Here is an 18,165-nt window from a genome sequence, read left to right on the forward strand (position 1 = left end):
AAAAAGCTCAACCTAGACTCAACCTACATAAATATTTTTGTTGTTTTGTTCAACCCTAATATGGATTAGCCATAAACAAACAAACTTACATAACCCGTTTAATTATATGGGTTCGCGAGTCAAAGTCAGGTTTGTGGGTCAGTATCGAGTTTGTAGGTCACGAGAAAAAAAAATCTAAATGTCATATATTTTACTTATTAGTCCTTACTATCTCCTTAATATAAAAAATATATTTTTTATTTTTTTAATCTAATAAAATAAATGGGTTCATAGGTCAACCTGTAAAATATTTTGCAAACGCGAACACGATTTGTATAATAAATGGGTGGGGTTGCGGATTAACATGTTTCAGGTAAGAAAAACTCAACTCAAGACTGTTATTTTCGTATCGAAATCATGTCATGTCACACATCATATAGAGAATTGACAACCTAATTAAATGTTAGTTATCATTCAAAATATTTGCTTAATTATCGTTTTGAATGTCGATTGCTAAAATGTAAACACACAAATGGGAAACCTTAGTATTTAAATGATGACCACGAAATGTCGAAAACCGTCCATAAAATAGAAACCAATACAATTTACCAAATATCACAATAAATTTAAAACTACATAAATAAATAAAACAAAATTATGTTTTGCCATTATCATTGTGTGAAGAGACCATGTGGCCTGCATTTAACATAATCAGGTTCTAATTAATGCCCAAATTCTTTTTCCAATACCAACCTGGGAACCCCCCAAGAAATTATACCTAAAGTTAGGAAATAGCTCTATAAAAAGAAAAGACTCAATTAAATACTGGATCCGCTAACCCCACCCCCATCTACACCCTAACACCCACATCCATAACTATTGGATCCCATTCTACATGTTTTTTTCTCCTTTTTCCCTTTCCTTCATCTTCGACTCAACAAAAAGTGGATGTGTTTCCTTCATCTCTAAGTGCCAAATTTGTAGAACAAGCAAACAAATTCAAACACTTGTCTCTTGAAGATCCTCATCTAATTAAACAAAGGAAGAAATCAAGACAATATGCATGCCAAAAGGTACCATCTCTCTCTCTCTCTCTCTCTCTCTCTATATATATATATATATATATATATATATATATATATATATATATATATATACATACATACACACACGCATACACACATCCTAGCTATCTATGTTTGTTGAAGAAAATTTGATCGGTGGATATGGAGTTTAGATGTGTTAAACACAAAAACCTAGCTAGTTTTGATAGTTGTTTACCAGATATTAACATCAGTAATCATGGTCCAAGGATACAAAGCTTTATTTCTCCACAAAGTAATATATGGGTCATCGTGTACGTGAAGTCCTCTTCTATATACTTTTTCACAAGGTTTACTTTAATTAACTCCTTTTCAGATGTTTTGGAGGTTCGTAAGTGAAGGATTTGTATACAATTAATTAATCATATCTAGACTTTGTAAAATCGATATTTTTGTGATTAAAATATTCAATTTTGGTAAGGAAAGAGTGATTGGCATTCTTCGAGCTAAAGTAGGTCAGAAAACAATGTTTAATTCACAATTCTTCGAATTAAAGTAGGTACGAAAACAATGTTTAGATGTATGAGTATGGAAAATATATATATATATATATATATATATATATATAATAATAATAATAATAATAATAATAATACTAGAAATCAAAACACAATAATAATAATAATAATAATAATAATTACTCGATGGTAAATTATATATATACTAGAAATCAAAACACAATTATGACAGTTATTGGTTACAAAACCATATTTATTTATTTTGATATTTTTATTTGTGCTGGTGTCAGTGTCTTAGTAATATGAGATACAGCTATGTTATAACTTATAACTAATGTGGACAAGCTTAGTTCTGGTCTTCTGAATAGGCGATGCTTTCTTAAACTAACCTGGATTTGGCTTTGGCTTCTAAATATTTGGATATATTCAAAGTAAGTTGCTAAAAAGTAAAAAGTAAACATAAATGAAATGCCTTTTGAATTGTTCTTAAACAAATACAACTTTTTCATTATACAAACGAGAAATTAAATATCATCTTATATATTTTTTTTCTATTTATCTTCCTACCTATATAATGACAAGTGTCATATTTTTTATAAAATTAAGACATTAGTCGTCATTTCACATGTATAAAAAGATATGTAGGAAAAATAGTACGAGGATATTTAATTTCTCTTTACAAATATCTTCTTAGATTTAGTTGTTTGATAAATAGCAATATTATGCGATTGTAATTGGTATATAAACCTTTTTTTAAATTGTATGGATATTGAATATTTGAATGCTAATAAAAGCAATGATAAAAGTATATGCCATAACATTGTTAAATGACCTAGAAACAAAGATAAAGCGTTTTTATTTATCTAAGAAAGATCTATTAGGTTGTTTGTTTCTTCTAAAAGTCGTAATGTAACTCAATCTTTATATTTTCCAATAATAAAATTTAAAAGGCAATTGACATGGACAAGACATGATTTGGTCAATCATATAAAATGGAAAGTAAAAACTAAAACCAAAATCCATGCTTAAATTAATTGAGTTTAAATAGTAAACCTCAATATCATCAAATGAGTTTTGATCAAATTTAATTTTCTATTTATATTCTTATATATTTTCATGGGCGGAGTTACGTTGGCTGCCCTCAATAAAAAAATATATATATGTTTTTTTTAAATAATATATTTTGACCCTATAAAATAATATATTTTCACTTTTCTAAAATATTTTACTGTCATAAAATAATTAAAATTCTTTTCCCCTCTTCGGAAAAAGTTTTTAGGTCCGCACTAGCTTTCATCGTATTAAACAACATACAAAAAAGACAAGTATTTTCACAAAAAAACACAAAAACTTTGTTGACATATATACTTGATTATGTCCCCGCATGCTTATTCCCTCTACAAGAAAATGAGAGATGCCATCATAATCACCATGTATATTTCTGCAGTTTTGATGGTTTGTTTACCTTTTTATATTCAGAAAATTCAAAGATATCGCTTACCATTATTTAATTTTTAATTCAATATTTTTTACAAATTAGATGATACATTCAACTATCTTTTCGTTTTCTTAATCATCAATTAACCACAAACTATTAGTTATATTAGTTTTATCTTACTAATTAAGCCTAAACATACTATTGGTGCGTCAATGACATTGCCAAATACATGGCATCCACTACATGTATTTAAAATAAGTATTATTGAGGGAAATTTCATAAAAACCACTTTATTTTGGTTTTTTTCGGTTTAGACACCGAAATAGTTTTTTCCAATTTAACCATTAAAATTTGTTTTATTTTTCATAAAAACCATGAATTTATTCGATTTAACCACTCAAAATTTTCTTTTTTATTTAACCATTAAAACTTTGATTTTTTTTTTCTTAAAATAAAGGGTATATGTCATTTTTTGGTCACTTAATTTTTGATTTTGTGCTCATTTGGTCATTTAACTAATTTTAAGTTTTAAAAGGTCACCAAACTTTTGGCTTTGTGCTCATTTATTCACCTAATTTTTGGTTTGGTTACTTAACTTTTGGATTTGTACTTATTTAGTCACCTAATTTTTAAAAATATGCTCATTTAGTCACCTAACTTTTAAAATTGTGCTCAGTTTTATAGCTTTATTTTAAAAGTTTAGTGACTAAACGAACACAATTTTAAAAGTTAGGTGACTAAATGAGCACAAATCCAAAAGTCAAGTGACCAAAACAAAAATTATGTGACTAAATGAACATAAAACCAAAAATTAGATGACCTTTTTAAACTTAAAAATAGTTAAGTAACCAAATGATCACAAAATCAAAAGTTAAGTAATAAAAAATGACCTAAACCCTAAAATAAACCATGCTTAACAAAACCAAATTTTCAGTGGTTAAACCGAAATTAAAACAATCAGAACAAAATAAATTGTTCTGATTGCAGTCTACTCGTCAATACCAAAAAAGAACATACAATGATTATTATGGAAAACAAAACCAAATTTTCAGTGGTTAAACCGAAATTAAAACAATTTTCAGTGTTTAAATGAAAAAAAATATATTTTTAATAGTTAAACCGAAAAAAAAATCAAACTATAATGATTTTTATAAAAGTTTCTATATTAGGAAAACATAGTAGTAGTTGAACAAACATGTCAAACTAAAAAATAAAAAAATATATATTTTTAATATTTTGGGTTTTAATTTGTAGTTGAGAAACTTTTTGAAATTCGAATGTAGGTTGTCTTTACATAGATTACTTTCTATAACCATATTATATCTTACATAAAATGATAAAATAATAAAGAATCGACGGAAATACAACCTAGTGCATTACATGTTAAAGATCCAAAATAGTAAATACAAAGTAGCAATAAAGGCGGTGGAGTGTTTGGGTGGAAGTCAATGATGGACCACTGTACAATCACCGGCCATGCCGTCCGATGAACATAATATCGCAGACGTGGGTGGTCCAACCGCAGGCACGAGTCGCCGTTTCCGGAATGGCGGAGTGCCTGTCACAATCGTATGACTCTTGGGTCGGGTCGGGTCAGTCAACCCACATTCTTTTTGTTGAACTTATCCCACTTGTCTACTGTCTCCCTCATCCCTGTCCGTGTCTTTCTACGGCAGGAATCAGAGTAGCTGAAAAGGGAACATCTTCACATATCATCGGGTCCCACCATTATCTACATCCATCTTTATTATTAAAATCAAATTATCATATATATATATATAAAAAGTTTGTATTTGTATTTGTGAAAGTCTTTTAAAGTATAAAAATTTACCTTTTTGACCAAAAAATATTGACTGGTTCTTTGTAAATCAGGATAACTTTCGATTTCTGAACCATTCTTGAAATTCTCTATTGTTGGCGTGACTTGAAAATTTTTGTGGTTATATACATATATTAGAGAAATTCAATATGATTTTATATTTTGTTTGAATCCATTTTTCTAAATTAATATAAATATCGGATAACGACTTAAAAATGTAATAAATTTTTTGATTTTATATATTTGGTCATTAAATTTTTTTTCGTTTATATTTATCACTTCAACTTGTTAAACTGTACACATTCAGTCTTTATGACCGGCTACTCAAGTTAACTAGGTAAAATTAACTTAATAAGGTAATATATTTCTCACTTTGTACACATTTAGTCCTTAATATTTGTGTACACATTTAGTCATTAATATTTTTTTTTGTTGCAAAATAAGTTATTTTTGTTTTTCTAATCATTTATTAATTATGAATGATTTCTTTACGTTTTCTCACGACATCTTACATGAGACAATTATTAATGAGGTGTTTGAGACTTTTGATGCTTATGTCCATCTTGATCTCGACTACTTGGTTGCTTAGGTCATGTGTTCTGAACGTCATAACTTCTCCATACGATCTCGGATTTTAACGATCTTTATATCTATGTGTTTGCATTTTAGTTTAGGGAAATCTTCAAAAAAGTCCTAAAATTTTACCGTAATTTACGAAAAAGTCTCAAACTAAAATTTGTTTACTAAAAAGCATGAATTACCGGTAAAAATGGCGATTTGACCCATTTTTTCCGGTTTACCGGTTTTATTACTTATATGTTTCACTAAAGTCCCATTATTTTACCCTAATTTGCGAATAAGTTCCAAAATAAATTTTACCGATGATTTGACCCTTTTCTTCATGTAACATACATTTTATCAGTTTCATTGCTGACCTAGACACCTAGTCATTAAATTAGCTGATAAGATGAATACGATGGGTTATATAATGTCACATTTACTGTAAAATTTGATATCCATCTCATCGGCTCATTTATGTCTATGTATCTACGTCAGCAATGAAACCAATAAAATGTGTGTTTCCAAGAAAAAAAAGGCAGAAAATGAGTTGATGTCTGATGAGATGGATATATTGGATTACATAAGATTAGATAGACAATTTGATATTTCTTATAAACGTAAAAAATAACGCAGTTGTTGTTAGTTTATGTAATTATTGTAGTCTTCGTTGGATGCATTTTATGTTCCAAAAAGATATACAATACATCAGGATATCAAGTTTTATGCTAAACATAGCATTATATAACTCAACATATCCATCTCATCATCTCATTTAATGAGTACGCGTCCGGGTCAGCAATGAAACCGATAAAATATATGTTAAATAGAGCAAAGGGTCATATGATCAGTAAATCTTATTTTGGGACTTATTTGCAAATTAGGGTAAAATAATGGAACTTTAGTGAAACATGTAAGTAATAAAACCGGTAAACCGGAAAAAATGGGTTAAATCGCCATTTTTACAGGTAATTCATGCTTTTTCGTAAACAAAATTTTGTTTGGGAATTTTTCGTAAATTAGGATAAAATTTTAGGACTTTTCTAGAGATTTCCCTTTAGTTTCCTGCAACTTTCGTTTAGATTACTCTCATTAAAAAGTAATATATCTTTACTTACGATCTTTATATCCATACTTTTTTTATGAATGCATGTATTGATGTTTTTTTTTTATTTTATAAAATCGTAAGTAAAGATATATTACATTTTAATGAGAGTAATCTTAACGAAAGTTATAGTAGACTCAAAAAATGAGCACGTGAATATAAAGATCGTTAAAATTTGATATCATATGAAGAAGTTATGGCGTTTATACACACGACCTAAGCCAAACAACAAGGCCGACACAATCAAGTAGTAGAGATCGCAATGAACATAAACATCAACAGAAACACCTCATCAATGATTGTCCCACATAAGATGTTTTGACAAAAACCTAAAGAAATCAGTATTGAATGAGTAGACAAACAAAAATGACTTATTTTGAAACGAAAAAATATTAAAGACTAAATGTGTACAAAAATATTAATGATTAAATATGTACAAAATGAGAAATATATTACCCAATTAAGTCATTTTTTCGGTTAACCTGGAGTAATCGATCATAAGGACTGAATGTGTACAGTTTAACAAGTTGAAGGCGTAAATGTTGACGAAGAAAAAACTCAATGATTAAATGCGTACAAATCGAAAAATATTATCCTTTTAAGTCATTATCCCTATAAATATCAATAACTTTCACATCTTACTATTTTATATGAGTAAAAATATTGATAGAAATAAAAATTAAAAATATATTTAATTCTTTATTTTTTTAATTCCATGCAAATGAAATTGCATTTTTTTTTTAATTTTGATTCGTTTATCTATGAGGGACATGAGATATGTTCCTAGGAATGATGGAAATGTTTAGTAGATTTAGTGGTGTGTATAACAGATTATATGTTGGTTAATTTTGTTGTCGAAAGTTTCATTTAGCTATTAAAAGTATCGAAACTAGTTTATCTTACAAACTTAGTGTATGGAGATATTGTCGAGCTAGTTCACTACAATGGCATTTTGGTGTGTATAGATGTTTGTTATGGAAAATTAAAGGACCGCCACACTTATTCAAGAGTTAAATCCAAACATATCATAGTTAATCGTAAAGTTTTACATTTTAACAAAAAAATTTAAATCAACAAATCAATCAATATGATAATCTAACAAAATATCTAAATCAACAAATCAATCAATATGATATTTTAAAAGTTAAAAAGTACTCATTGATATAAAATTAATAAAGAAGTTTAATTGTGTTGAAAAAAAATCAAAATGATTAATGATAAGTATAAAATATAATTATTGGAAAATTTGTTTGTTAATTTGTCATTTCAATTTAGATTTTATATATAATACCATATTTAATTTTGTTTGTAAGCATTAGAAAAGACAATTTGATTTTGTTTTATATTTAACAAGATATTAAATTTAATTAATTAAGTATATTTGATTAGTAATTTAAAAGGTGTTGATCTAAATAAGAATGTTTTACATCTTACAACATATTTAAATTAATAAATTGTATATATTTAGTTGAAAGTTAAAATATTAGCATAAAAAATTATATATTAAAGAATTTAATTCATTAAAAGTTAATGAATATGGTTTAAAATGTTCAACCACATAAAATAACGACCATAATTATAAGATATGCTAGAAAAATGCTTGTACATATCATAGTATTACATGTATTTAGTTTAATATGGAGAAATACATGTTTTTATGAATAACAAAATTATTGTTATTAACTACAAAATAATAACTTTATATTAAATTAAAAATTGATATTAACTTATCTTTTATTTTGAACCATATGATAAGATACATGGCTCTTAAAAGGTCGGCACTTGAGATTGGTAATACTTATAATGACCTAATAAAATTCAGATTAATGTGGTTTAAGATAAATAATTGTCTCGAATGACATGTACTCAAGAGCCTTTACATATGGATTGTACGTGAATTAAATTTTGTATAACTAAGGGTTAAATTCTCACGCGATCCACTTGCCCTTAGAAACGACAAAAACTGCAACACACTCTTGAATCGTGTTATGGAATTTGATTAAAAAACTGAATGGATGCAAAATTATAGGTCTAAGGTTATTTTATTAGTTTATTTAAAACTGTTTAATATTTATATGTATAAATAAGAAATATATTGAATTTTATAGGTTGATGATATTTTGTATTAAGATAAATTATAAATACCTTATCGTTGAACTCAATAATTTATGATGAATATAATGGTTTAATTTTTTTCGAAATTAGATGATATTTAGAGTATCATATTCAATGGAAAAACAATATACATTTTATCAAATTCTTGTGGATTTGAACATCGATATAAATTTAACTAAATAAATAAAAATGAATTTTGAGACCAAAAATATATGGTGTATGATATATTTCAGATTGAGACAAATTTATATTATTATGTTGATAAAATAAAATATTTTAAATGAGATATTTGAATTATACTGAATATTATATAATAAAAGTTATGATATAAATTCAAATTAACCGTTTTTACTTGATTACAAACAGTAAAAGAACATCAAAAAACTATTAAAGTTAGTTATTATTTATTAATTATAATTCAACTTAATTTTTATTTTATTGTTATTCATTAAAATGGTTGCATTCAAAGGGTATATATGACCTAAAAGCAATGACGATTTCATCATTTCTTTTTGTTGGGGGCATTTTTTGAATTTCTTAAAAAACATAAAAGACTTTCAAGTATAAAATTTAATAACTAAGTTATTTATATGTAATTTTTTTTTTTTTGGCATTGGAGGCATGTGCCCCAACTACCAAAGCTTTAAATCTACCACTGCCTAAAAACACTAAAGTTATCATCTATCATGAAATAGCCATTATTTTAGTTAACCATGCTTATTAATTTATGTGTGGTCATGGGCTCACACAATTTTTCTTCATATTATTTATCACTCATGTTCAAGGATTCCATTCCACAACTACTCTCCATTCACATTCCTTCAATGGTTCAACGGTACTGTCTCTCTTTTTCAACATTACCGCCTTTCACGAAATTGATTTAATCCTTCGTAAGTATCATGTTCGCCCTTATACGTTGTGTTTACATCTCCAAATAGTCTTGATGGGCGCTATTACTACCTCTTTCATGGTCCGACTTCACAAAGCTCTCTCCCTCTTTCTTGCTTCGTTCATGATCGATTTTTTTTTCGATTTTTTCCAATCTTTGATAGAAAAACATAAAATAAAAAATATATAATATTTTTATATATTTAATCAATAAATAACACCATGCTTGAGAGCATTTATCCTCTTCATTTTAATTTCTTTTAGTTTGTAAAACACTTTTGAACAATGTGACTTTTATAGCAAAATAAATTTGCTAAAAAACATACTGGCAAAAAGAAAATTACCTTATGAAAAATTCGCGAGATTGAACATCATCGCCAAGTGGCAACTAAATTTAACGAATCTTTTTTGCACCTTGCAAATTCGCGAATCCTTTTTCGCGACCCTTTTTCTATCCCTTATTACACTGTCTAAACTTACCACCACGTCCACACCACACATACGTACATCCACCATTAAGCTCATCTCCAACCTTAACCTTCATCGCAACCCTACATTACAATATCTATATCATAATACCTAGCCGCCTTCACCTTTTAGCCAACAACTACCATTGTCTCCATCTCACACAGGCCATCGAATCTACATCCTTCAACATCAATGTACCTACAAATCAGTATGGAACAAAGAGTGACTTGTGTTTTTTTCTTCTTTGCGGCTTTCAATTTCCTGAATCGATGTTTAGAACCCTATATTCCAACCCAAACTTACATATAACCTAGGCAATTAATAGCGCCGAGATCTCGGTGGGATAACGTTTCGCGGGTGTTGGCAAAATAGCGGTTTCAAATAGCGCTCAGAATAGCGCAGCCGCTAATATCGCCGAGATTGGCCGCTATTTTCCGCTATTTCGACTCCAAGATCTCGGTTTTTGACCACTATTTCACAAAATTGATTTTAGTTATGCCATTGCTTTTTCTTTCTGTTTCTATCGCTTTTTTCCTTCTTCTATGGATTTTGGAATAGAGGAGTTGCGTATTTCTCCTTTATTAATTAATTAATTAATGATATATATATATATATATATATATATATATATATATATATATATATATATATATATATATATATATATATATTTCAAAAACCGCTATCCCACCGATATCTCACCGCGAGAACCGCTATTTTAAATCACGGCAAGTGACCGTGATTAGATTTTAGACCGCAATAACTGCATAGCATATAACAGTATCAAACCCCTTTTGATTTCAATGCTAATTAGAAGGTTTTGTGCCTCTATCCTCGTTTCAATCTTAACCTAGTTTCTCTTATTAAAAAACTTACCAACCCTCTCTTCGCCTTCAACAAAATCATTCCAAGAATACCAAATTCCTAAACCCCCAAAGAGACTTGCTCCATAACCGCCAAAGAGACTTGCTCGATTCGATACACACACACTCAAACACACTTGATTTGGGTTCAACACACACATTGAAAAATTGAAAACCACACACTCACACATAGTGAATTAGACAAAAAGGGTGTGTAAACTCAATTGAAATCAATCACATTCGAAGATAGAAAATATGTGTAGATGATGAACTTGGTGGTGTGAAAATGACACCGATGAAAGTGTTTATGTTCCATAGAGAGATAAAGACATAATAATGAAATAAAAGATGGACAATAAAGTCTTTTCAAATGAAAGTATTTTTGAAAATTTTAATCTAAAAACTAATTTTTGGTAATATTTCAATTTCTAACAATATCTTGAAAAAAACAAAAATCAATTCAACTTATGAGATTTTTACAAGGCCGTTTTCGTCATTAAACGTTAGATAAATAGAAATAAACTTTATTCGAATGCGTGTTTAACACAAAGGTTTTAAGAACTTTCGTTTTTAGCTTTTAGTTCGTAAGAAAAATTTTAATTTTCTTTTTTAGTTAATCATCAGGAGTATTTAATTCTTATTTTAAACAACTTTTTTTTCTTCATAAAAGTAGCTTTTTGAAATATTTTTAACTTTTGATTTATTTTAGCCAACCCCCAACTTTCATCTATCAAATTTCAACTATCGACTACTGCCTTTCTAACTGACACCTAATTGCTAGCCCTATACACTATTCAACATGCATATATGTGTGATGTGAATTAACAGGGATGTTCCCAATAAGCCAGTACACAAATCCCAATACCAACTGGTACGCGTCGTAGCTATCAATCATGTTGTGTGGGAACTGGGGAAGGGTGGGAAAACGAGCGCAAACGAGAGTGCGATGGATGATATAGTCTTAGAGTGGTGGGGGCATAGAAGAAACATGGTCAGGAATTCGGTATCTTTTTATATACTACTTTTTACGACCCACCCGTTTAAAATGTTAAATGTTTATTAAATACTTTCAATTTCAATAATAAAACTAATAAAAACCAGAAGCTCTTCCCCTAAATTTATCATATTCAATTCTTTCCTTCCATGATACTCGGCATTCATTTTTCCTTAAAATAAATAGATATAAATGAAATACAGTGCGTATTACTGTACTTGCAACTAGAATCACAAAGCTACTTGATTATACACCACCTTCTTCAACCACCGTCATCCTTTCCCAGCTTCAACTTTCAGTTGTCAAATCCAGTTTCTTTTTGTTCCTGATAGGGTTTCTGCAAACTCAAGCTTGATGAAGCACCGACACCACGAACAGCATCATCCTCCGTCGAAGAATCAGGGCCATGAGGTACATTTGTTTCTCCTTCACTAGCTTTTTATTGTACACAGTCAGCACCGGATAAGATCATCGACGTATTCATCCAGTACGAAGAAAAGCTTTTTTCTAGCTGAGAACCGGATGTATCGGTTGTACATAACGTCATTAAGATCTGTGAAGTTATTTGTTATGTGTGTGTTTTGGTTGTTCAGATTTGTAATTTGGAGAACTTAAGAAGAACTGCGAAGGTCGTTGGGCTGAAATTATTGTTTCGGCTGTACGTGTTTGCAGGTGTTCTGGCCGAGAATCGTTATCCGGAAGTGGCTCAACCGTTCTGGTAAAGATTCGGATTACAGCGCTGATCCGGAGGATGAAGATAGCAACTATGATTCCGAGGGCGAAGGTCAGATTTAACTACTTGTTCATTTGTTTTGTTGCTATAATATCTGTAGATGTTGATTCTACTTGCACCTATTAGATCTCTGAACTTTGAGCAACTTTGGAGTTTGGATTATGTATGAGTATATAACTAATCGATAATATACACCAGATATTTTTCAAACAGTTCTTGTTATAATCCTGCGTGTAGCCCAAATTGTCGCTAATTGGGGGAGTAAATTAGGATTAATATGTGGATTTCTGTGTAACAGTTGGAGCAACTTTGGATCATATATATTTGTTGTATATTAATTTGATTTGATTTGTTTGATTTTGTTTTCACAGAAGACTCCTATGAATCGCCAAAAGAAACACGAGTCAAGGATAAACAAGCGGATGATTTCCAGAGTGATAATGGTAAAAACATACAATTTCTCTCTCCTTTTTTTTTTTTTTTTTTTGGTTTTCTTATAATGAAGTAGATACAAATGGCGTCACAAAGTGTTACTTGATGCTTTCTTTTATTATTTATTATTCAATTCAATAAAACATTCTGTGATCCATAAGTTTTTGTTGCCTTCCTCTTGGACCTTTTGTTGCTGTTTTGATTCTTTAATTTGATATTTAAGAGACCATGTGTTTTCTTGTGGTATTTAAAGAAGCCTACCAATTGAGAACTACGTGCATTAACTAAATATGTTTTATTCGCACTTTCTAGATTTCTTAACCTTTTATTGGTCTATTTTATTTTTACAGACCATTTGCATTGTTTATCTTTTTTACACTTCTTTCAAATTAGGTCTCTATTCATTCATTGACTAAATAAATTTTCCTTAATTGGTCAACAGGAGCTTTTCCAAGGTCAAGACGACGAAAGTCAGAGACATGTCGTGCACAGTATATAGAAGCAAAGGAACTAAAGTAAGCTTTCACATGTGATTTACATTTTACAACTGTTTCTTCACTATTTTGCTACTGTGTTAGCATCTTATGCTTTGTACTTTTTTCTTGCTTTCTTTCTAGAGTATCTGTCAGCACTTGGAATGTTGGAGGGAAACTTCCATCTGAAGATTTAAATATTAATGACATGCTCGATGTAGACAATCCTGCTGACATATACGTGATTGGGTATCTAAATTCCATTTCTTTGATTTTATCTATGCAAACAAAAACAGTAAAAAACAGTACTAATTTCCATGATTACTCAACAGTTTTCAGGAGATAATTCCTTTAAATGCTGGAAACATTTTTGGAGCTGAAGATAATCGACCAGTCCCAATATGGGAAAATGTGATTCGTGGGACCCTTAACAAAATTCAACCTGAAAAGACCAAATTCAAATGCTACAGTAACCCTTCATCTCCATCAAGATTTAAACCTTCTGAAGATGCTCCAGATATAGAAGATGAAGTAATTTTAGAAAGTGATAGTGAAGGAGAAGAAGAAGTCCACCCTTTTAATGAGGAATCTTGCTTTGATGATACACTTTCAACTATTCAAGAAAAGAAACTCGTTTGCTTTCCATCTGAAGAAAATGTTAAGGAATTGGTTGTTTCTAATAATAGAAAGTTGACAAGAATACTTAGTGGGACAGAAAGGATAGGGCTGAGCTGGCCGGAGCCACCGTTGGATCTTTTGGCACAGTGTGCAACAACAGAGAGACCAAATTCATTGAAAACTGTTAAATCTTTTACGACTTCTAAATCTTTTAGATCTTACGCTTCTTTTAAGTCGTATATAAATGTTGACATTAATAATAATCAAGTCATACCAGAGGAAGCTCTTGTTGCTGACCTGGATCTCGACTCCACACTGTATAGAAAAAGAAGACCCCCATATGTAAAAATTGTAAGCAAACAAATGGTGGGAGTATTTATTACAATATGGGTGCGTAGAAGATTAAGAAAGCATATACAAAATGTACACGTGTCGGCTGTTGGTGTTGGTGTCATGGGGTACATAGGCAACAAGGTGACACATGGATCTTATTTTGTATTATAAAAAATATATTACATCTTGTTAATCGTTTCCTTTCTTTTACAATTAACAGATTTTGTATTTTTATAATTTCAGGGGTCGATATCAGTGAGCATGTCGATATATCAGACACTTTTCTGTTTCATTTGCACTCATTTAACATCAGGTGAAAGAGAAGCTGATGCTGCTAAAAGAAATGCTGATGTTCATGAAATTCATAAAAGAACTCGTTTTAGCTCATTTTCAAAAAATACTCTTCCCAAGAAGATAGACAACCATGAGTAAGTATATACAGCTTGCAACTATTGGTTTATGTCAAAAATTTTATTTTTCTATTTTTCTTAGGAATTAACTTTCGTGTATATATTTCCAGTCGAATTATCTGGTTGGGTGATTTAAATTATCGGCTGAATTTGTCATACGATAAAACACGTGACTTAATTTCCAAAAACCGCTGGTCAAAGTTGTCAGAGTATGATCAAGTAAGTTGGTGTTATATTTATAAAAAGTAGCTTAAAATTGAATTAGAAATTTTAAATTATTTAAATGACATGTTAATTGCAGCTAATTAAGGAGCTAAGAAAAGGTCGTGCATTTGATGGGTGGTCGGAGGGTATTTTGGACTTTGCACCAACTTACAAATACGAGCAAAATTCAGAGAGATATTATGGGGAGGATCCGAAAGTTGGGAGGAGAACTCCGGCATGGTGTGATAGAATCCTTTCATATGGGAAAGGAATCAGGCAGATGAGTTACAGAAGAACTGAATTTATGCTCTCTGATCATAGGCCTGTGTCTGCATGTTATATGATTGAGGTTGAAGTTTTCTCTCCGAGAAAATTACAGAAAGCGCTTACTTTCACTGATGCCGAGATTGAGAATGATGGAATTGTGGCCGGAATGGGAATTGATCATGGAATCAACCACTTAAGATTAAAAGAGGTTAGTCGTCTAAGGGAGTGTTTGGCTCGTGGATTCTGACGGAATTGGAATTGGAATTCGTGATTCCATTCCATGGATGGAATTCAATTCTGACAGAATCCTTCAAATTCCATGTTTGATGCCGTTGGAGGAATTCAATTTCACTCTTCCTTTTTTTATTCTTTAAAAGATGAAATTACCCTAGTCATATATATTGGAATAATTAAAAAAAGTTCGTTGAAATTCATTATGTTTCTTGCCGACCAAACATTTTAATAAGATTTTGTTCTGTCGCAGGATACATATTGGTAGTCAGCATATGCACAAGGTCAAATGTGCTACTGAGTTGAGTTGAGTTGAGATGACTCGGGCTATTGGGACTCGGATGATTCTTTTATCATTTATGGTAACAGTTGAGTTTCATTGATTGTGATCAAAGTATGTGTAAATTATATGTGGTGGGGGTATAGTTTTATTCAAAGTTAGGTTAGCAAAGAAAAGTTCCCTTCAATAATTTTAGGAGAAGTGTTTACTTATATGCACTTATGGGCCATATACATGAAAGAAATGTCGTTTTTTTCTTTTAAATTTTTTGAAGTGCAAATATATTTTTCCTTGTAGTTTCTGTTCTCAGGGCTTTGTTGTTATTGTTGTTGGATTGGGTGAGTTTGGTCGCTGTACATGTAACGTGGTTTGGGAAGTAATTAAAATATAGTAGAATTTTAAGTTATTTTTTTGTTTCCTTTTTATGTATTTGTGAAATCTTTGAGAATAGAGTAAATGGTATTTTTGAAAATTCCTTCATTTGGTAACGTGGCAAACGTAGGACAATCTCAAGGTTGCATTTCAGAAAATTTACATTACGTCAGGAAATTTCCCAAAAAAATTATACTGTACTACAAAATTTAAGGAGTTGCATCGGCCATCCCGGAAACCCCTTTAAATCCGCTCCTTGGTAACGTATAAAGCATAGATTCCAAGTATTAAGTTTTTTAATCGATTATTTGTTTGTATATATACTCTTTGTATCTGAACTAAGTGCATGATAAAAGAAAAGTTGGAAATGCCAAATATATACTACTAAGTGAAATCTATTGTTAATTTGAAGAAATGAGTCTAAAAACAGACGATTGTAAAAGAACTAGAGGTGAGGCGAGAAAAAAACGGGTTTGATCTAAACCAATTTGGTTTAGAAAGATTTAACGGATTAGTACGGGTTTCACATAATGAGTCTTAGTGGGGCATGTCTTATGTAAAAACTAGGATCCCCAAGACTAATGATCACAAAGTGAAAACTAGAGTCAGTCGTAATTTGGGATGAGTATTAGATTACGTTTCAACGCCCAAATTAGGATGAGAAATTTGAGAGAGTGTAAGAGAGTAAATACTAAAGAGTAGGTGTATGTATTATTGAAACCTCCCATTTTCTAGGGTGATATTTATATTGTTATTGTGGTAGGTAAGACCTGCATTTTAGCCTAAACAGGTCGATGGTAAGATATGCTTTTAGCAAGACGTGCTCTTTTGGGAATGGCGAAACATAATCTGATGTTGGACATAGATACTTCATGTATGGGTGTTTGTGGGGGGTGGGGGGTGGTCTTAGGGACCAGGTTACGGTTACGACTTTAATAATTTCTTGTATTGTTGTGTTACAAATTGGAACCCAAGTGTTCTTTTGTCATATTAGAATCCGACCCTTCGGTGTGTTACACTACTAAGTCCTCCTGATGATCACAAAGTGAAAACTAGAGTCGGTCGTAATTTAGGATGTTCCCGAGATTACGTTTCGACGCACAAGTTAGGATGAGAAATTTAAGAGAATGTAAAAGAGTAAATATTGAAGAGTACATGTATGTATTACAAAAAACCTGCCATTAGCTAGGGTGGTATTTATATTGTTGTTGTTATGGGAGGCAAGACCCGTCTTTTAGCCTAAAAATGTTGCTGGTAAGATATGATTTTGACATGTCTATTTGATGAGCTTCTTTTAGGAATGGGTGAAACACAATCCAATGTTGGTTGTGAGATATTTTGCAACGAATGGGTGTTGGTATCCATATAGATGGTGTTTTAGCGCCCAGGGTGGGTTACAGCTTAATTAGTTTATCGTATTTTCATGTTACAATGCGGAAACCGCACTTAATTGTTCTGAATTGTCATATTAGAATTTGACCCTTCAGTTTGTGACACGATTAAGTCCCCTTAATGATCACAAAGTGAAATCTAGGGTCAACCGTAATATGTGATGAGCCTGAGATTACGTTTCAAAGCCCAAGTGAGGATGGGAAATCTGAGAGAATGTAAGAGAGTAAATATTAAAGACTAGATGTTTGTATTATTGAAACCTCACATTAGCTAGGGTGGTATTTATATTGTTGTAGTGGGAGGTAAGACCTACCTTTTAGCCTGCAAAGGTCGCTAGTAAGATATGCTTTTGGTAGGTTTCTTTGATGCACTCCTTTTGGGAATAGGCGAAACACAATACAATGTTGGTTGTGAGATATTTTTCCATATATGAGTGTTTATACCCTCATGGGGGATTGTTTTAGAGACCAAGTTACGACTTTAGTCGTTTCTTGTATTGTCGTGTTACAGTTAGAAACCCAAGTGTTTTTAATTGTCATATTAGAATCTAACCCTTTGATGTCTTACACTACTAAGCCCCCCCTAACGATCACCAAGCAAAAACTAAAGTCAGTCGTAATCCATAAAGTGCC

General features: G+C 30.7%; 1 protein-coding gene across 3 annotated transcripts; it reads left to right on the plus strand.

The window, feature by feature from the left end:
• Positions 1 to 789: 789 nt before the first annotated feature.
• Positions 790 to 16,033, plus strand: LOC145136564 (DNAse I-like superfamily protein). 3 transcript variants are annotated; one of them, XM_079070687.1, is made up of 12 exons: positions 791 to 1,052; positions 11,623 to 11,785; positions 12,121 to 12,199; positions 12,461 to 12,572; positions 12,893 to 12,964; positions 13,396 to 13,468; positions 13,571 to 13,675; positions 13,759 to 14,518; positions 14,621 to 14,805; positions 14,898 to 15,006; positions 15,089 to 15,466; positions 15,743 to 16,033. In XM_079070687.1, the coding sequence occupies exons 3-12, from the start codon at positions 12,143 to 12,145 to the stop codon at positions 15,755 to 15,757; spliced, it is 1,866 nt and encodes a 621-aa protein (XP_078926813.1). In that variant the 5' UTR covers positions 791 to 1,052; positions 11,623 to 11,785; positions 12,121 to 12,142; the 3' UTR covers positions 15,758 to 16,033. The 3 variants fall into 3 exon arrangements, with proteins under 3 accessions (XP_078926811.1, XP_078926813.1, XP_078926812.1); XM_079070686.1 differs by having other exon boundaries at positions 792 to 1,052; positions 11,623 to 11,797; positions 11,975 to 12,199; XM_079070685.1 differs by lacking the exon at positions 11,623 to 11,785 and having other exon boundaries at positions 790 to 1,052.
• The last annotated feature ends 2,132 nt before the right edge of the window (positions 16,034 to 18,165 follow it).

The sequence above is a fragment of the Lactuca virosa genome, chromosome 9 (assembly GCF_052849685.1).
Source record: "Lactuca virosa cultivar CGN04683 chromosome 9, Lactuca_virosa_CGN04683_v6, whole genome shotgun sequence".
In the NCBI taxonomy this organism is placed as follows: Eukaryota; Viridiplantae; Streptophyta; class Magnoliopsida; order Asterales; family Asteraceae; genus Lactuca; species Lactuca virosa.

Coding starts and splice junctions, on each gene's coding strand:
- LOC145136564 (XM_079070685.1), top strand. Junction 14,519..14,620: donor TGGGGTACATAGGCAACAAG/GTGACACATGGA, acceptor TTATAATTTCAG/GGGTCGATATCAGTGAGCAT. Junction 15,007..15,088: donor AGTTGTCAGAGTATGATCAA/GTAAGTTGGTGT, acceptor TGTTAATTGCAG/CTAATTAAGGAGCTAAGAAA.